Genomic DNA, 19906 nt, shown 5'->3' on the forward strand with positions numbered 1-19906 from the left:
AATCTGCCTGCCAATGCAGGGGACACAGGTTCAAGCCCTGCTCCAGGAAGATCCCACATGCCGCAGAGCAACTAAGCCCATGTGCCACAACTACTGAGCCTGCTCTCTAGAGCTCCTGAGCCACAACTACTGAGCCCACGTGCCACAACTACTGAAGCCCACGTGCCTAGAGCCCGTGCTCTGCAACAAGAGAAGCGACTGCAATGAGAAACCTACATACCACAACAAAGAGTAGCCCCCGCTCACTGCAACTAGAGAAAGCCCGCGTGCAGCAACCAAGACCCAATGCGACCAAAAATAAATAAAAATAAAATAAATTTTTTAAAAAATAGTATGAAGGATCCAAGGGCCAAGAATAAATAAGGCAAAGAACAACTTGGTATAGGGAGTAAGGGAAGCAGTTAACCTATTGGATATTGTCTTATTTTAGCACTAAAGTAATTAAAACACTGTTATATGTGCAGAGCTAGACACATGCAACAGACTAGGAAAGCTCAAAAACAAACATATATATTGAAACTATATGGAACATGACATTATCCAATTGGTGAGGAAAGGATGTCATATTTCAGGGGTTGGCAAAGCTTTTCTATTAAGGGCTAGACAGTAATATATTAAGCTTTGAAGCCCATATAGTCAGTCTCTGTCACAACTACTCAACTCTGACATTGTAGCACAAAAACAGCCAGACAAGTAAACAAATGGATGTGCCTGTGTTCCAACAGAATTTTATTTACAAAAGCAGATGGTGAGCCAGATTTGGCCCATGAGCCATGGTTTTCTAAACAGCAACGGAACAATGAAAGAGTTTTAGTAAAAGCTATTTATCACATCATACACAAACTAAGTTTCAGGTGAACTAAAGTTCTAATGTGAAAAAAATAATGCTTGACAATATAAATTATATTCAGGACATGTTATTTTTTCACAATAAAAATTATTTTAATATAAAACATCCAAAAAATTAAGCCACATAAATTATTTTAACTCCCTGTTGATCAAGAATTTTGTATGTATAACTGATTCACTTTGCTCTACACCTGAAACTAAATCAACTATACTTCAATAAAACATTTTTTTAAATTGAATATCAAATTGAACTCTGAAATAAAAAAAGAATTTTCCTACTTTTTATGTTAACTACTCAAAAAGATAGAAAAACTTTTCAATTTTCTTCTTGTATGCCTGTGTGCCCAAACCCTCATCTGTGAATGACTTTCCTATAACTTTAGAAAGCATTTCAGTTTCTTCTCTAAAATTCTTAACTCAGTGCTCATTTTGAAGCTATGTTACTGCTAATGTATCTGAGTAGGATCCTATGGGGCCTATCCCAGCACAGATTCTCCCCTCCCCCACGTCCTCCACCTGCCTCTTGTTTGTGGAAAAGCTTTAGCCTCCTAGGCCTTCCCCAAGTCCCACAGAACAAAATTTAATCATAAGTGAGAAAATACAGAAACAAAGGAAAACAATCAAGCGAGACAAAATAACAATAGTTCAGCCATAAAACAAAGTCAAGGACCTTTATTTAGTTCTGCCTTAAGGGCTACAGATAATGTTCTGAGACATATCCTTCGCGCTCCTTTACAGATACTGAAACCCACACCAGGTGGAAGAAGTTAACTAACTGCATGCTGACCCAGACCAGTTGGAACCAGAAGTTTTAATGATATCGACTCCCAATTACCTCACCAACAACCAATTAGAAGAATGTTCATGAGCTGATCATACACCCGGCAACCCTCTCTCTCATCCTGTTTTTAAAAACCTTTCCCTGAAAGCCATCAGCGAATTTGGGCCTTTTGAGCATTACCTACCTTGACTGCTTGTCTGGTGCCTGCAATAAATGCTGCGCTTTCCTTCACCACAACCCAGTGTCAGTAGATTGGCTTCACTGTGCACGGTGGAGCAAGTCCAAGTTTGGTTTGGCAACACTAATATAACTGCTTCAGCCTTCTCAATCCCCACTTCCTTGAGAACGACAAGTTTTAAAACAACTCAAATTAAATGACAGCCATTTTTTGGAAGTAAAACACTTAGCTGCTTTGGCTGTTTAACTACTTCTACTTTTTTAAAAAAATAGAAATAAACCTCTAGAACTGGACCGAGGTCCTTCGGATATCCATACTTCAAAGTGGACTTTAAAACTCCCTGAAGTCCGCCTGCCGATGCAGGAGACGCGGGTTCGTGCCCTGGTCCGGGAAGATCCCACATGCCGCGGAGCAACTGGGCCCGTGAGTCATGGCCGCTAGGCCTGTGCGTCCGGAGCCTGTGCTCCACAGTGGGAGAGGCCACAACAGTGAGAGGCCTGCATATCGCAAAAAAAATAAAATAAAATAAAAAAATAAAACTCCCTGAAATTGGTATAAAATTTCTATGCGTCGTATTCTATAAAAAAACTCCAAGGTTTTCGTGGTTCTTCAAGGGGACTATGACACACACACAACCACCCCCAAGTTAAGAACCTGTTTCCAGAGGCTGGACATCCAGAATATGAAGTTGAATTACCAAACTGGAAAGAAAGTAGATTTTCATAGTAACACAGGGGACGTAGGAAAAAATGTCCATTTACACTGTAAAACTCCTTAAATGGTTCTGACCTCAATTTGAAATTCAGTACGTGGGGGCTGGGGGCGGGGGGAGTCAGATCATAATAAACCAGAAATTAATGAAAAGAAGTCTTTTCTACCAGTGGTTGTTTTTATGTTTTGGATCAAGCCTCAAAGTTTGTACTCCAACAGATCTATTGGCTTTGTTCTAAGGTCTAGACAGTATTCATAACGCCAATACGAAATGTATGTCTCAACAGGGTCCGACCAAGAACAAAATAATTCTTTTTTCGATATGAATCCATCCTCATTCAGAGTCAACAACTGGGACAAGAACTTACATTTCTGTAGCGCTTTATACCGCGCTTCAAGTTGCTCAGAAGTCTTTTCCACACTGTCAAGGGCAGGTTGAAAGTTTCTGACAGTGTTGGTGATGGAGAGCCGGATATAATTAAGAAAGAGGTCGAGGGGAGGCGAGTACGCTTGCGGGAGGTGTAAGTACGGCAGGGTCGGAGGGTTGCTACTGGAGAGGGAAGGAACTGAGAGACACCGCGAAAGAAGAGGAAAAGGGAGCGTCAAGAGGAACCTTCCTCCAGGGGCGACAGAAGAGGGGCGGGCGCGTTGTCTCTGAGACGCGAGGAAAACGACGTGAGAGAAGAACCTAGAAGCTGCGAGGAGGCGAACAGAGGAGCGGCCTCAGGGAGGGAAGCAGCCCAGCTGAAGCCCCCCATCTCGAGGCGGCTTGTTTGACTCAGCGTCCTGCACCTCGGCCGCCCTTATCGTCGTTCTCCCCTCAGGGTCACTCACCACCGAGTTTGTCGGCTCCAGCAAGACGCCCAGCTCTATTCCTCACCTCACGAACTCCCGGCGCCACAAATTCAAATGAGTTCCGGAGGCCCGCAGACCGGAACCTCTCCCAGAGTGAAGGACGGATGGACCAATCGAAGCCCGGCTGGCTACACATATACAAGGAAGTGGGCGGGGCGAAGGGATGGGGTGGGACCAAACAGCGTTACCACGACGACGGCTTCGGGTGGGCGGGCTGTGGTGACAATGGCCAGAGGCGAGGCGAGGCGGGAAAAGCGGTCCTGTTAGGTGGTCCAGGTGGTTTGGGGCTGAGGCTGTCTCCAAGAGTAACCGCGGGCCTGTGCTACGGTCACGCCACCGGCCTCCGTTTCCTTTAGCCTTCTCTCTCACGAAACGATTTTCCTGTCCAGTTATAAAGTGAAAGTTGTTTCCCCAAGGTAAGCGTGTAGTACCACCACCCCTTGTTGGGTAAGGGGTAACGGAAACTTGAGTCCACTTTGCCACCCGAGGAGCGGGTACTAAAAGCAGAAAAAGGTGAAAATTTGGATTGCTAAACATTTAGTAATTTCTTACCGTGTGAATTTTTACTGTATCGTGCACATTTAGTAGTCTTTAAACATTGGGTGCAACTTGAGTTACAATTAACTTTACCATTCTAGTTCTTTCTGACCCCCAAATTCCATCTGACCAGTTAACGAACAAAGACCTGAATTTTTTAATTTTCTGTAACAGTCTCAAAGAGTCTCTACCTTAAGTTCTTAATCTCCCCTAAATCTGAAGGCGGATGGTAAAATGGGCAGGTGCTTTGAGTCCAAACCCTTAGAAGAATCAAAACTAATTCAGCTGAGGCTCCTCCTTTCTTAGATCATCACTTGAATCTAAAGTAATTGAAACCAGATGCCGAACATGGTTCAATGTGTATCTCCTTCAATGCTGATGGTCTCACAGAGGTCTCATTTATGAAAGAAAGTAAACATTGTTGAAATGATGCGGGAGAAATAAGGCTTTCTACAGACAAGTAGTTCTTAGAAAAAAGAAAAAACCTTACAGCTTTGAAACACATCTTGTAACAAACTACAAAGTTGTTGTTAAATTCTTGTCTCCAAAATCTAAAAGAAAACTTCAGCAGAACTTACCGGCTTATCAAGAAGAATTTCTTCTTCTAGATTTAAGGCAGAGAAGCATTTATGAAAGCTTAGATCTGTATGTGTTTAGATACCTGCCAACCCTTTTCTTAAAATTCCATCTTCAAAACCCCCTGCTAATGAACCAGCCAGCTGCATCCTCGTCTGGAGAGTCAACTGGGGAAATAGTCTCTTCCAAACTCTCTCAGTCTGTTGACAAAATCCATTTCCTTGCAGCCATTTGAAGTCCCATTTTCTTGGCAACTGACAACAGGGGACCATTTTTAGCAACTAGAGACCATTCTCACGTCCTTACCAAATGACCTGTCATAAACAGTTCACTGTTGTTACTGTTGACTTCTCAAGGTCAGCAGGAGAATCTCCTTCCCACTTAAAATCTCTTCTAATGGCTTTTAAGTACGCAGGTGATTAGGTCAGACCCACTCAGAATTATCTCCCTTTTTAGTAACTCACAGTCAGATGATTAGGGGCCTCAATTACATCTGCAAAATCTCTTCTATATAAGGTAATACTTGTTAGAATGACAGTCCATCATATTTACAAGACTCAATCACAATTGAAGGGAGGGGTTTGCACAGGGCATATACCCAAAAGGGAGGGACTCTTAGGGGCCATCTCAGAATTCTACCCACCTATAGCCCCTCACTTGTGTCCCATAGATTCTGATCTGTGGATTGAGAATAACACTCCATTTTCAAAACTGTTATAAGCTTTAAGTGAGTGCTTTTCACTCAGAAAAAAGTACCACCAGTGTTATGTTCACATTGTTAAAAAGGAAAAAAAAAAGAAGCAACAAGCCCAAACCGAGTCACTTGTGCTAAACCCACGTCAGCAAATCAAGACTTAATATCTAACCTAACTGTAGTTTCAGCTTCTCCCAGGAATGTGACTTTTAACTAGTTAAGCTGGAATTACCTGATCAGCTCTGGTGAGGTAATCTGCATGATAAACACCCCCCTTCTCCGAAGGATGGTGGCACACCTGAACCCATCCACTTCCTTCCCAGCCCCCTCCCCCTTCTGCCTGTAAAAGTCTTTGAAGCTCTTTGAAGCTCCTGTCTGCTAGATAGGATGCTGCCAGAGTCATAAATTGTTGAATAAAGCCAATTAGATCCTCAAATTTACTCAGCTGAATTTTGTTTTTTTTTTTGTTTGTTTTTTTTTTTTTTTTTGCGGTATGTGGGCCTCTCACTGTTGCGGCCTCTCCCGTTGCGGAGCACAGGCTCCAGACGCACAGGCTCAGCGGCCATGGCTCACGGGCCCAGCCGCTCCACGGCATATGGGATCTTCCCGGACCGGGGCACGAACCCGTGTCCCCTGCATCGGCAGGCGGATTCTCAACCACTGTGCCACCAGGGAAGCCCTGAATTTTGTTTTTTAACAATATTAATCCTCATTGGGTTCCACTGTGATATAGCCTTGTCCTAAGTCCCTGTCCACTGTGGAAGCTTATGATAAGGAACTCTGATGCATCTCCCTGTTACTGTATCTTTAGCCACACTGAATCAATAAAATGCTTTTAAAATTTTTTTCACATAGCTTCAATTTCTGTTCCAGGATTTAGTGTGACACTTCAAAGCACTTGGAGGGGCTGCTTTCTAGTGGATCCATCTGGAGGCCTGCAAGCAACACATTTGGGGCTTCTGCTGTCTGTAACCCAGCCCTCCAAGGTATCAGAGCATGATAACACATCCTGAGTCCCAAATGGTGGGGTGACAACCACTGTTGGTACCTGAGATTTTAGGTGGTAGTATAAGCAGGTAGAGTATGGGGTCCCTGGAGAAAGAGTACCAGGCAAGGCTTTCTTGACATAAGAGAAGCAGCCTAAGCTGTTTTGTGACCTAAATCTGGCCACAATGCCTGCCCTGGAATAGGTCTCAGTAATCATTGATATTAAGGGAAGTAAGGGAATGCAAGAAGAAAGGAAAAGCAGTCAAGAAAAACAGTTCAACTATAAAACAGAGTCCTAGCTCCTCCTCAAGGGATGTACATAACAATCTGATACATCTTTGAGTACTGCAAGAACTAAGGCCCCCACCTAGGAGGAGGATGGAATGAAGATGTTGACCCTCGTGACTTCAATCAACTAAAGCTTGGACTCTGTCCACTGTGACCTGAATTCTATGCTGAATTCTCCACTGCTCAGGCCCCTTCATGAATACCTATGTACCTTTACCTTAAAACCTCCCCAAATGTGCTATTGGGGGAGACACTGCTTTGGCAGAGATCACTGGTGTTCTGCTTACTTGCTGCAAGAAATAATAAATGCTTCCTTCTCCCTAACTTTGGCTTGGTTGTAACTTTTGGCTCAATATCCACCAAGAGGTGAACCCACTTTTGGGGTCACAATAGACAGATTATTCTGTTTTCAATTGCAATTTATGTGTTTTAGAAATATATGTATATATCACTATTCAAACCCATGATTATAGGGCATAAGCAAGGCTAAAGTAGGAATTAAAAAATTTTTTAAGTTCGTTGATTAGAGAAAATATTTTTTAAATGATAGTACAAGTGGCTAGGATATGGCGAAATCAAGATAGTGTTACTCTAATTTGGGAATCATGGGCATATGAGAAACTGGCTGGTGACTAAGCAGTGGATGAACTAGTGGATTCAGTAGATATAGAATAAATTATGCTAACCGAGTCAGGCTCCAAGAGCCCATTCGTTCTCAGGAGCCTGTACAGAAGCCCACCATGTTCCAAGCCTACCACGTGCAGGCAGTGGAGTGCATGGTATTCACGCCCTACTATGCAGGCCTCAAACAAAACCCATACCCTGGGGGTCTACAAGCAGGAGTGTGATGGGAGAAGGTGGAGCCTTGTGGGGGCGTGGCTAATCCACCTGCGGATGCGTGCGGGGGCGTGGCTGGAGAGGGGTGGGTCCTAGCGGCGGAAGGCGGAAGCTGCTGCAGAGTCACCTGATATGAGTAACATGGCCGCTGCCCCTTGAGCCCGGCAGGTGCTGTCCGGGAGCGGGTCTCGTGAGCTGTTTGGCGGCCAGGGGCAGGGGTACGGAGACGGTGTCCAGGCCTGGGTTCCGAGGCGGCGCGCGGCGGCGGAGCGAGACAGGCGGCCCGGGGCGGCGTGGTCCATGAGCCGGCGCCGGAGGCAGCGCGGAGCCGCAGACTTCCCTAGCCCCGGCGCGGCCCGGGCTGCCGCGGGCTGAGGAGTCGCGGGGCTCAGGGGATCGCCCCGAGCTGCCACCATGAACCCCGAGAAGGATTTCGCGCCGCTCACGCCCAACATCGTGCGCGCCCTCAATGACAAGCTCTACGAAAAGCGGAAGGTGGCAGCACTGGAGATCGAGAAGTAAGAGCCGCGGGCACCCGGGATGGTCGTGGAGAGCGGAGCCGGGACTCCGTCCTGGCTCTGCAGGGGTCCCGCTCCTCCGGGCAGCTCCTCACGCCTTGGCAGCCACTGTTGCTACTCCAGGTTTCAGGCCCTTAGGGCCGTGCTTAAGAGCAGGAGATTGGCAGTCCCAGCTTTGCTTCTGACTGTGTGACGTGAGCCAAATTATTTAACCTCCTGGTACCCCAAAGGGGCTGCCGTGAGAACGAAGCGGCGAAATGTATGCATGGTGCTTTGCACAGTGCCTGGCATATGGTGTGTCCTCAGTGTGGTCTCCATGCAAACGAGCAAATCAGAGAGTGACCTCTGATGGGAGGGAGATAGGAAGCATGAGAATTTGCTAACGATGTTGACCTGCCTCATTTGTTACCCAGCTTCTGAGAAGTGAAAGGGACAGTAAGTTGACCAAGTGGAGAAATCAGCCAAAACCTCAAACCCAGAGGGCTGTTTACCTTTGTCATATCACACTTCCCCGAAAGTGAAAAAAAGAATTATTTGTTCTTGTTTCTGCAGTCTTATTACACGTACAGCAGTCCCCTCTTATCTGTAGGGAAATATGTCCCCAGACACCCAGTGGATCCCTGAAACCTTGGATGATACCAAGCTCTATATATACTATGTTTGTTCCCATACATACGTATGTATGGTAAAGTTTAAGCACAGTAAGACAATATCCTAATGACCAGCATCACCAGCATTGCATTTTAGGGCCATTATTAAGTAAAGTAAGGGCTATTTGAACATAAGCACTGCGATACCGACAGTCGATCTGATCACCCAGAAGCTACGAAGTGTGTGGGTATCATATACAGCATAGATGTGCTGGAGGAAGGGATGACTAATGTCCTGGTGGGATAGCACAAGATTTCATCTCACCACTCTGAACCACATACAGTTTAAAACATAGAAATTGTTTATTTCTGGAATTTTCCATTTAATATTTTCTGACCTGCTGTTGACCATTATTGGTAACTAAACCTGGATAATGAGGTTACACTATTTGTAAGCATGATCTGACATTTTGCTTTTTTTAAAAAATTACAAAACAAGGTATTTAACTGCAAACATTAAGGTTTTTCTGCTGTTATTTTACATTTGTATTTTTTTTTTCCAGCCAAATCGTTGTGTTAAAGTCTGGTGGGTGGGTAATTTCAAAAGAGTAGGAAGAGGCAGGCTGTGAAACTGAAAGAATGCCAGTCTGGGCATCAGGAAATATGGATTGTAGTTTTGCCCTGTCTCATAGGGTAGCCACTGGCCATGGGTGGCTATTTACATTTAAATTATTGAAGATAAAATAAAAATTTTATCCAGTTCCTCAGTCACACTGCCCATATCTGACATGTTCAACAGCCACATGTGGCTGTCAGCTGCCATAATGGACAGTGCAGATTTTAGAGCATTTCCATCACTGCAGAATGCTTTGTACAGCTCTAATCTAGTCTGTTGTGTGACACTCGTTCTTTGACTTCCAGCAAATTCCTTAACTCAGGGTTTCTTAACCTCAGTACTACTGATATTGTGGGACAGATAATTCTTGGTTGTGGTGGGCTGTCCTGTGCATTATAGGGTTTTTAGCAGCATCCCTGATCTTTACCCACTAGACACCAGTAGCTTTCTGTCACTTGTACAACCAAAAATGTCTCCAGACACTGCCTAATGTCCCCTGGGGAACAGACAGTCACCCCGGTTGAGAACCACTGCCTTAACTGCTTTGGGTTTTAGTTTCCTCCTCAGCTAAAGGGTTTGGATTTTACTAAAAGGACCCTCCCCTTCAGCTCTGACATCCAGTATGTCCAGAACCACCTAGCTGCTTCTCTCATCAAGCACCACTTTCTTTTTTTGGCGGGGGCTGCACCTTGTGGCTTGCAGGATCTTAGTCCCCTGACCAGTGTTCTGTTTGATATGTTCCTCATAGTATGTGTTTCACAACTTGCTCAGGGACAGAGGGACTTATTTGTGCTTCATCTGGGAGCTTTCTAGTGTGTTTGTTTATAAAGACACTGATCCTATTGGATCAGGACCACACCTTTATGACCTCATTTAACCTTAATTACTTCCCTTATAGGCCCTTTCTCCAAATACTGCCACTAGGGTTGTATGAACTGTGTGTGTGGGGGGGTGACTTTTCAGTCCATAAAGTTGATCATTTAAAAAAGTGATCACAGGCTTCCCTGGTGGCGCAGTGGTTGAGAGTTCGCCTGCCGATGCAGGCGACACAGGTTCGTACCCCGGTCCAGGAAGATCCCACATGCCGTGGAGCGGCTGGGCCCGTGAGCCGTGGCCGCAGAGCCTGCACATCCGGAGCCTGTGCTCCTCAACGGGAGAGGCCACAACAGTGAGAGGCCCGCGTACCACAAAAAAAAAAAAAAAAAAAAAAAAAAAAAAAAAAAAAAGTGATCATGTGTAAAACACTGTCTGCCTTATTTGGGGGGAGGAAGATTTGGCCCTTGTACATCCCTCATCTCATTATTTTGCGCAGTTGCCCTATGAGCTAGGTAGTGTTACCCCATTTCACAGATGAGGAAACAGAGGCTCCTTGAGGGTAAGTAATCATCCCAAGGTTTCACAGCTAGAAATGGATTAAAAACCCAGGTGCATCGGTCTCAAAAGGCTTCCCCGTTGCAATGAATGGTGTTCCCTTCCAAAAGGGAGTCATATACTTAATAAAATGTCATACTTGAACACCCCCATGGTAGTTTTCACTGCCACTTTCTGTTTTCTGGAAACCATCTATCTGCTCGGGTGGCAGAACCAGTGCTGCATGGGGTGCTGGAGTGAGCCATTAAAATTCCTAGTAAGACGAGAGTGTTTTGTCTTGATGACAGACCTCTCAGACGCTAAAAACACAGAGACGGATGCTTGGCTCGACTGAAGGACCCCAGACTCTAGACTCTCAAGACCTGGCTGTGTTAGGTGACCAGGATCTGATGGCTAAATGTGTGAGCCTGTCGTGCACAGTCCTGGAGAGCCTTTACCCCAGAGCCTGGCTCCAACACGCCCACACCGCTTTCTCAAGGATAAGGCCCTGAGGCTAAGATTTTAGAGTGGCTGTGGCAGGTTTTGCGGGCCCTGGGTGTCGGGTTATAGTCCCTGATGAGTCCCAAGGACAGGGGTGGTGAGACCGCAGGCCCCGCTCTCCGGGAGAGTCTAGCGTGGGGGAGAAACGCCAGCAGGCGCTCTGATAGGTGTGGTGGGCGCTCCCTCCCTGCGGTGACAGGGCCGTCACTGCAGGCTGGGAGAGATGATGCCCTTCGTGGTGACCAGGGATGGGCTCACTGGCAAGTGTCTGGTGTTCCTGAACTTTGAGTTCCCAAAGCCAGCAAATGGAGGTGCCCAGGCCCTGCGCCCTGAGAACACCGAAGCCCAAGGAGGGGCTCCAGGATCAGAGCTGCTGAGGGACGAGTCCCTGCCTGCTGGGTAAGGCAGGGTGGGGAGGGTGGCATGGGCGGCAGGGATCCCTGGGGCTCTGTGACTAGATCAGGGTTGAACTGCTGAGTTTGACCTGCCCTTTTGGAGCCTGCCACCTCTGTAGGGAGACACTGTTTATTACCAGGGGACTGCAGGCAGATTTTGGAGTGAGGGTCAGAATTCCACCCAGCAGATCGCTTCATCCAGGGGTCACAGACTGGCAGCCAGGGGCCGTGTCCTGCCACAGACCTGTTTGGTTTGGCCTGGATTGCAGGGTATTTTAAATCAGGAAATTTCACAGTGAAGTTCAGTTTTCTGGCTTCTATTAAAGAATGGGAAGATGTGGCTCTTTGCGGCCCACATTCCCATGTAGCAGTAGGGGACCCAGGGGCCCACCCTCTTCCCCCAGCCAGGACATGGGCTCCCCAGTTTGCTTCCTGTGTTGGCAAGTTCACTACAGCCTGTCTTACCTCCCTTGGGCTTCTCACTTGTGTCTCCTTCTTGGCCCCTGTAAGCATTTGAGTTTGTGACCTTGGGTTTAACCTCTCCGTGCCTCAGTTAACTCATCTTAAGAAAAAAATTGCACATTGAAAACATTATGCTAAGTGAAGGAAGCCAGTCACAAAAGGCCATGTATTGTATCATTTCTTTTGTGTGGATTCATAGGCAAATCCACAAAGACAATGTAGATCAGTGGTTGCCTAGGGCTTGGGGGAGGGGGGTTGGGGGGAAATGGGGAGTGACTACTAATGACTACAGGGTTTCTTCTGGGGATGATTAAAAAAAGCCTAAAATTGATTGTGGTGACACTTGCACAGCTTTGTGAATATATGAAAACTCACTGAATTAATTGTACACGTTTAAAGAGTGAATTTATGGCATGTGAATGATATCTCAATTTTTAAAAATAAGAGTGCCTGTAGGTTGTGTTACAGTGTGAGGGAAGCGCTTATTCAGTGGTCTATTGTCACCTGAGATCCAAACATGCTTCCTGCTGTCTCTACAGCTTTTGCACTGATTATACCCAGTGGATGCTCTGTATATTTTGCTACTTAACTAACTCTTGGGCCTTTCAGAAGCTCTTGGGCCTTTCCTCAGAGGTAGATGTTCCGCTTTTCCTGTTCAGTTATTAGAGAGTCATGAGCAAATGGAAACCAGGTTACTTAAATACTCAGCAAAGCAGATGGAGGAGACGTTTACCTGCCAGATTCTCTTTGGGAAATCGCTGCCTGAATATGTTGCCTGATTACAGCGTGTTACGTAGAGAACTGGGATGGTTCATTGGACTTGTCAGGAAAAAAATGGCAGCCCCAAGTCCAGGCTGAAATTTTTACAGCACAGGAATAAACACAATTCTGGATTATCTTTCTGTCCTTCTTGGAGCAAGGAGCAAAGCAGGTTCTCAGTCCGCAGCTAATGAATGAATATGATCTTGTTTGGTGTGTGTAACATCATAGTTTGATTCTGATTTTGCACTAATACTGTTATATGAGCATATGCAGTGCAAAACACATTATGTGCATTATTTTATTTAATTCTCTAAAAATAGTACAAAGCCACAGCCAAGATTGTCTCCTCTGAAGACATAGGAATGTGCGTGCAATGGCTGAAACCTCTGCCACTTCTTGGCCGGGCCATTTGGACATCAACAAATGAAATGAGATAGAGCTAAACGAAATAATGCATGTAAAGTGCCTGGCATCCAACAGGTGGGAGCTTTGATGTTTGAAGAGGGGATAATGGAACATGGTAGATTTCAGACCTGGTGTCAGAAAAATCTAGGTTTGATTTCTGCACCTACCATCCATAAGTTGTATGACCTTGTATGTTTTGTAACATCTCTGAGCCTCATTTCCCCCCATCTGTAAAATGAGTATTATAGTACCTAGCTCCGTGGCTTATTTTAAGGTTTAAATGAGATAATGCATGTAAAGCATCCACCACATTACCTAGCATGTAGTAAGTGCTCAGCAAATGGTTACTTCTTTCCTGCCTTAATGGTAGAAAACCAGCCCTAGACCTTCATTTCAACATCTCAAGTATGTACCTCATCTGTACACCCGTGTGTGGTGGAGGAGTGCTTCAGAGATGTCTAACACTAGACAGTGGTGAGAATGCATGGAGAAAGCTGCACTTCAGTTGGGGCCTGAGTTCTGCTCGAGGGAAGTACCCTCTGTAATTGGGTGTGTGCACTTTGCGGCTGACGTGCTTTAAGAAGATGGGCTGGAGGAACTGGTGTAGAGTTGAGGGGGCCTGGGCTTTGTAGGTACCAAGGTTCAGATCCTCTGTGACCTCAAGAAAGGGACTTGGTCTCCCTGAGGCTCTCTGTTTTAAGTCTAAATGATGAGATGATAATAACTACAGAAGGAGGTGGCTGTGAGGAATAAGCAACCCCTGGAGTACTTAGAGTGTGTTCTTGGGAAGTGGTCAGCTCCCCGGTCCTCACGCAGCCTGTGGTTGTCCCCGAGCTGCGTTACAGAGGCCGAGGGGCCCAGGCGGGGCTGTGGTTTTGTTGCTGAGACGAGGCCCCAGGCTCTCCTTGGGTGAAGGACACATTCTGGCCTGTCTGTGGCTCCTTCTCCATCAGGGACAAGGTAGTCGGTGTGGCACTTCGGGAAGCTGAGAGCAGTGTCGAGAGCTTGGAGTTGGCCAGCGTTGGGCATCGTGCCTCCTGGGCAATGGGTGGCGCTGCCATCCTGTGACACCTCTGACTAGTTGAGAATGGAGGCTCTGAGCAAGCTCTAGAGGAGACTTCGTCAGCCAGAGTTTTTAGAGGCACGAAGCAGATCTCTTCTCTGGGACATAGAACAGCGGTGCGTGTGACTCTGGTGTCAGCAAAGGTCACTGGGCTTTGTGATCATAAGTTTCTGGGCCAAATATTAACTTTGAGATCCCCCAGCTGTGGCTCACAACGTGAAGACGAAAGAGGAGACGGGGTGTTCTTTTGAAGAGACGCTATAGCCTGGAACTGGGGACGCCCGGATTTCAAACTTCACTTCCTCTGCTTCCCTTTGTAGTTGCTTTTTTTCTCTGCCTGTGCCCTGTGGAGAGACCAGGTCCTGCTGACGGGGGCTATTTGGGGCACCCCAGGGGGTTGGTTCACCGCTAGGCAAACGCATGTCAAGGCCCATCCTGGCATCGGCGTCTGTCCCCAGCCACGGCCCTGGGGACCTGGTCCTCCTCAGTGTGCGTTTTGAGGTCCTGGTAGGGGTGCCCTTGGTCCCTCCTAACTTGAATTGTAAACTAGGGGTTAGGCCCGTCCACATACAATTCTGATTTACCCAACAGGTTAGGTGTAGATGAGCAGGCCACCCCTGTCACCAGTACGGCAGCGTGGGGCTTTGCCCGTGTCTCCCTACACTTGCCCTGCGGCCCCGCCCACCCGCACGGATGGGTCCCTGGGCAGATGCTTACTGATGCCTCAGTTACTGTGTGGGGAGCTGTAGCTGCGGGGAGAGGGCTGGCGCTCGAGAGGCAGAGCATCGTGGCACCAGTCTGTCCTCAGGGACTCTGGCCTGGAGCTGTGGAGCTAGAAACATGAAACACGTGAGAAAGAACCCGTGACATTCGATGGTGCAGTGCTGGGCACAGACTGCGGGGTCGCGAGGCCTTCAGCGTCCGGAGGAGGAGCGGTCCTTCCTGGATGGTCAGGAAAAGCAGCGGGTTGGACCTGAAGTGGACTTTGAAGGCTGGCTGGGATGTGGAAGGGAGCGGGAGCTTCCCCATAGAGTGGAATGGACAGGAAGTGTCCAAGGAGTAGCATAGCAGGGCCCAGTAAGAAGCCCTTACTGGAGAGGAAAGTTGTGCTGGGCAGCTGAGCAGTGAGGCTGCAGAGGTCAGCCGGCCCAGTCTCGATCGCCCTGACTGTCAGGTAGAGAGCGTGGGCTCGGTTCGTGGCACAGGTCTTCCTGCTGTGGCCCCAGGGGTGACCCACGGGGCCAGGCCCAGTGCTCTAAGAACTGATGGTTTTGGTGAGAACATGTTCTCAGGGTTTCCCTCCACAGGGAAGCACTGTTTGTCATTGTCTTGCTCTCCTGGACACTGATAATCTTCCTCCAAGTGCAGGTAGAGACTTGGGGTTCCAGGCCCTCGGGAACTGAATGGGCCATTGTATTTGTAGCGGCCAGGGGTGCCCGGAGTTGCGTCCTGGTAAGATTCGGGGTGTGAGGGGCCTTGCAGCTGGTGTAGAGCGAACGGGAATGTCGGGGGGTGCTGAACACAGATAGTCCCCTTTCCCGTGCCCCCCCCTTCAGGAGACCCCGTTACACTTGCCCGCTGTCACCCGACGTGAGTGCCCCATTGCTCATGGTCTCCCACCGTTCGGTCTCTGTCAGCCTCTGCAGTCTTCAGCGTTCCCTAAACGCTGTTCAAGTCCCTACCACCCACCGCTGCAGATCGCTCGTACCCTCCGTGGCTGCTCACGGCCACCAGAAGCAAAGGCCACTTCCTTTGCCAAGCACGTGAGTGGGCGCAGCCTCTCTGGCCCTGTCACCCACGTCTCCTCCTCCTGTGTCGTTTGTGCTGCCAAACCAAGTGCCTCTCTCCTTCCGCTGAGCCTCTGTTCATGCTGTTCCCTCTGTCTGGGCCTCCCCACCCTGAATGAATACCTACTGATCCTTCAGAACCCCTTTCCAAAGCTGACCTCACGAAGCCACACCTCACTCCCTCCCCACGAAAGCTGCCGGGTGTGCCCCTTCTCGCCTGCCCCCTCCTCACCTTGCACTGTCCTCACCAGATTTTTTTCCTCTGTTTTGCACGAAAGTCCTGGGGGCCTCTCTCGTTTCCCCTCCACGGGATTCTGGCAGAGAGCGCCTCAGGGGCAGGGAATGCGTCCCCTTTGCCGTCTCTCAAGTGGGGAGGAGGGCCCTTTCCGGTGGCTCAGGGACCATTTGTGACCTGAAACAACGGGCTGTGCTGCTGGCAGGGCTGGGTCTTCTTCGCTGCCCTGCTGGAGCCTCATGAAAGTCATACTCCCACTCTCAGGGCTGTTCTAACACGGACGGTGCAGAAACACTCACGGCCTGGCTTCCCCAGAGGCACCGCAGTCAGAGTCCCCGGGCAGCCTGTCTGGGCAGGAGGGGAGACACAGCTGCTTGCAGCAGCTTTGGTGATCCCCACATCCTGGACTCCTCAAGAACAAGGGGACACAAGATCTAAATCTCTGTGGAATTTAGGAAACAGGCGTGGAAAACTCAAGCTAGAAAAAAGTCCTTCTAGGTTTTTCAGACTATATCCCCAATGCTGTGGGCAGTGTGAAATGTCAAATCCAGTCTCTTAGGATGACAAAAAAAAAAAAAATTTGCTGCTGCATTGGCCGGGAATCGAACCCAGGCCTCCCACGTGGCAGGTGAGAATTCTACCACTGAACCACCAGTGCTCCAGCTGTGAGCAGCTGTGTGAGCACCTCCCTTTAACCCCGTCCCCTGGTCTGTACGCTGATTCACAGAACGGAAGGCCACATCAGCACAGCTGCAACGGCAGAAGCTTAGGCTCCAGAGCAGGAGAGAAGGCTCACGTGGTGTGTTGAGCTGTTTTACAGCTCACAGGCTTCAGCACAGCTCCCCGCTGGAGACTGGCCAAGGCTGAGGGGGTGCAGCAGGAGTCCCCTTACGGGGTGCAGGGTCCCACAGCCAGTGGTGCCTCTGTGGAGAAGCCAGCTGCTGTTCCCGCCCGCGCAGCAGGGAAGTGTGCTCAGAGATTCGCAGCAGCCTTGGCTGCTGCAGGCCGGGCGTGATTGAGGAGCTGGATCCTGCAGCAGGTTCTCTGGGGGAGCTTGCCAGGAAGAGGCCAAAAAGCAGCACTGCATTGGCCGGGAATCGAACCCGGGCCTCCCGCGTGGCAGGCGAGAATTCTACCACTGAACCACCAATGCTCTGGCTGTCCTCTGGCACACCTGCAGGGCTTTTCTCAAGAGGCTGTGTCTGTCCTAATAGTCAGAGAGCTCTGGCACATCACTGGGCCTCGTCCGGCTGGTTTGTCCTGTTGGAGAATACAACGGGTTCACGTAGAGCCATCCTGGCTGCGCCTTATTACACTGCTTGTGGAACTGGCTTCCTCCCGAGGCCCTTGGTTCATCCACAGCCCTCAGCCCCCTGGGGTGGGCTTGGTGGAATCACACCCTATAAAGATCAAAGCAAGAGGCCCCTCACAGGCCATCTGCGCAGCCCCTTCCTGGATTCCCTGTCTCTGCGCCCACATCTGCCAGCTCGGCAGTCAGGCCTGTTTGATTCACCTGTGGCCACAGTCCCAGGCACAGAACAGATGCCCCTGCGACTTGCGGGATTGAATCTTTATCAAGCCCTGTAATCCCCATTGAACAGCCTTTTTAAAGGAGTGGTCACAGCCTCACAGGACAGCACATTTACTTAAACAACGCTAATAACTTGCAGGTTCCTGACACCGAGCTGGAACCACACAAACTAATTAATACCTTTTGGACTGGACTGTCCTTAACATTCTTTGAGCCAGCCGGAGACCGCTTTTATGCCAGAGGCGAGCAGTGTACTTGCCGTGCTGGGCACAGAGCGATTAGACAGTGAGTCCAGGCAGCTACTTGGACGTCTGTAATCTTTAGGCCTCCCTGGTCACACCTTCAGCTGCTACACTGGTCCTCGTCCCTCCCACCTGATGATGGGACAGTCTCCCCTTCCCATCCATCTCATGGCTTCTTAAAACACCCTTTCACATCTCTTCAAAACCCGTAAACAGCTCCCCTGTTATCCATGATGTGAGATCCCTTCTCCTGAATCTGAGCTGCCAGGCCAGCTCATCCCAGTTGATTTCCTGCTGGCCTCTGGACCCCAGGCAAACTTGGCGAATTTCCCCTCCTTGCTTTTGCCCACACATTTCCTCCTGTCCGGAACACATGCTTCCTTCTCTCAGGGTCCCTGCCTCCTCCGAGGTCCAGCTCAGTTCCCACTCCTGGGAACATGTCCCTGACCCCCAGCCCGCAGCTCCGCAGTGGTTGTCTGGGCCCCTCATGCCACCATTTGCCCACATGAGGCTTCTCACCGCAGAGATGCTGTGAGCCTCCAAAGGGCAGAGTGTCTTCGCGTCCCCTGGGCTCTGAAAGGAGACCCTGGTGCCTGACGGAGCTGGGCCTTCCTCTGCTGGCCTCCACTTGGGCGGGGCCTGCCTCGGGAGCATCCCTCCAGGGTGACCACAGGCTCTGCCTCCCTCAGACCCCCTCTCCCTGCTAGCATCACCCCCCAGGTGGGCAGCCTTGCAGGCGTCTCTACCCTTCCCGCCCTCTCCCCTCTCCCTGCCGCTTCCCACTGCCTCGGCCGTATTTCAGGCCCCCTTCCTGACCCTGATAGCTGCGGTGTTCTCCCTTGGAGATGTTTCAGTCTCCCTCTGTCAAACCAGGCCACCCCCACCCGGGGCAGCCTCTCTGGTCAAAACATAGACATAAATATGTCACCCCATTGCTGGAAACCTTTCACCGGCTCGTCTTTTCCTTGAACTGTCCCCAGCCGCCCCTTCCACACACCGGACTCCTCACCCTTCCCTAAATACACCGTGTCTTTTCGGGGCCCCCGCCTTTAGGCAGGCTCTTCCCTGTGCCTGAGGTTCCCTGCCTTCCTTTCTTTACCTGGAAAATGCCTGTTAATGCTACTAAGATCTGACTCAGATGGCACCTCCCTATCAACCCAGGGAGACTTGCCCGTGGCATTCTTTTTTTTTGCCTCTGGGCGTGCCGCACAGCTTGCAGGACCTAAGTTCCCCAACCAGAGATGGAACCCGCGCCCTCGGCAGTGAAAACACGTTGTCCTAACCACTGAACCACCAGGCAGTTCCCATGCCCATGGCGTTCTTGTTTCTGTGGTGTTGCTTGTGCCGTGTTGCTACCTGTGCTTTTTTGTGTGTGGCTCGTGCTTGTTGGACCTGGGCAGGGTTCAGCACCGTCCCTGGAAATGATGACATAGACACAGAGAACTGCTTGGGTGCATGAATGGAGGGCTGAGCAAGTGTTGAATGAAGACGGTGGATCGTTGCAGTTTGGGGGCCCCAGCACAACGTTCACGTGCATTCTCTCAGGTTCCCAGAAGTGACCCTGTTCAGCACCGTTCTGCATTCTGTCGTAGACAAAGGGAAACGGAGACCCAGAAAAGGGAAGGGACCGTGACCCAGCCAACGCCTCCCAGTCAGCAGCAGAACTGGGAAAGCCCTGCCCCGAGATGCCTGACTCCCGGTTCCTCTTTCTAAACAGGTCATCTCCCTCCCTCACCCCAGCCCCGGGCCCCAGAGCCGCAGCAGCAGGAGCAGCCTGATCCGCTGGTCCTGCAGCCCCTCTCTGCTCCCTCTCCAGGCTGGTCCGGGAGTTCGTGGCCCAGAACAACACCGTGCAGATCAAGCATGTGATCCAGACGCTGTCTCAGGAGTTTGCCCTGTCCCAGCACCCGCACAGCCGGAAAGGGGGCCTCATCGGCCTGGCCGCCTGCTCCATCGCGCTGGGCAAGGTGAGCCCTTCTCCTGGAGGGACGTACGCACCAGCCAGGGCCTTGACCCTGACCCCCGAGCCCCAGCAGGGTGTTGCAGACTTGTGATTTCTTTATTGCCATTCTCTCCACACATCTCAGACCGCAAGGCTGGCTCTGCGGCCTTGCACCCTGAGTCCTGGGCGTGGCCCCTGTCCCAGGAGGCTGACT

The 19906-nt window shown here is 49.6% G+C and overlaps 2 protein-coding genes and 2 non-coding genes across 9 annotated transcripts in view; 2 read left to right on the forward strand and 2 right to left on the reverse strand.

Annotated features, from left to right (window-relative positions):
* LOC131744480 (protein VAC14 homolog) overlaps positions 1 to 6771 on the forward strand; it is a 93607-nt gene extending 86836 nt beyond the window's left edge. For 3 of the 4 annotated variants that reach the window (XM_067019396.1, XM_067019398.1, XM_067019394.1), the window contains one exon: positions 6055 to 6771. In XM_067019396.1, the coding sequence (XP_066875497.1) occupies positions 6055 to 6194 (140 nt within the window). In that variant the 3' untranslated portion in view covers positions 6195 to 6771. Of the gene's footprint in view, positions 1 to 1587; positions 2351 to 6054 lie in introns of those variants that run through there. The other variant, XM_067019397.1, reaches the window with a different exon arrangement.
* A 634-nt stretch (positions 6772 to 7405) lies between these two features.
* LOC131744463 (protein VAC14 homolog) overlaps positions 7406 to 19906 on the forward strand; it is a 93809-nt gene continuing 81308 nt past the window's right edge. The window contains exons 1-2 of one of the 3 annotated variants that reach the window (XM_067019382.1): positions 7406 to 7811; positions 19567 to 19717. In XM_067019382.1, the coding sequence (XP_066875483.1) occupies positions 7708 to 7811; positions 19567 to 19717 (255 nt within the window). In that variant the 5' untranslated portion in view covers positions 7406 to 7707. Of the gene's footprint in view, positions 7812 to 19566; positions 19718 to 19906 lie in introns of those variants that run through there. The other 2 variants (XM_059043930.2, XM_067019383.1) reach the window with 2 other exon arrangements.
* TRNAG-GCC (transfer RNA glycine (anticodon GCC)) lies at positions 16565 to 16635 on the reverse strand. Its single transcript has one exon. It is a non-coding gene; the product is annotated as a tRNA-Gly (tRNA).
* Positions 17060 to 17130, reverse strand: TRNAG-GCC (transfer RNA glycine (anticodon GCC)). Its single transcript has one exon. It is a non-coding gene; the product is annotated as a tRNA-Gly (tRNA).

Source organism: Kogia breviceps, chromosome 18, assembly GCF_026419965.1.
Source record: "Kogia breviceps isolate mKogBre1 chromosome 18, mKogBre1 haplotype 1, whole genome shotgun sequence".
Classification (NCBI taxonomy): Eukaryota; Metazoa; Chordata; class Mammalia; order Artiodactyla; family Physeteridae; genus Kogia; species Kogia breviceps.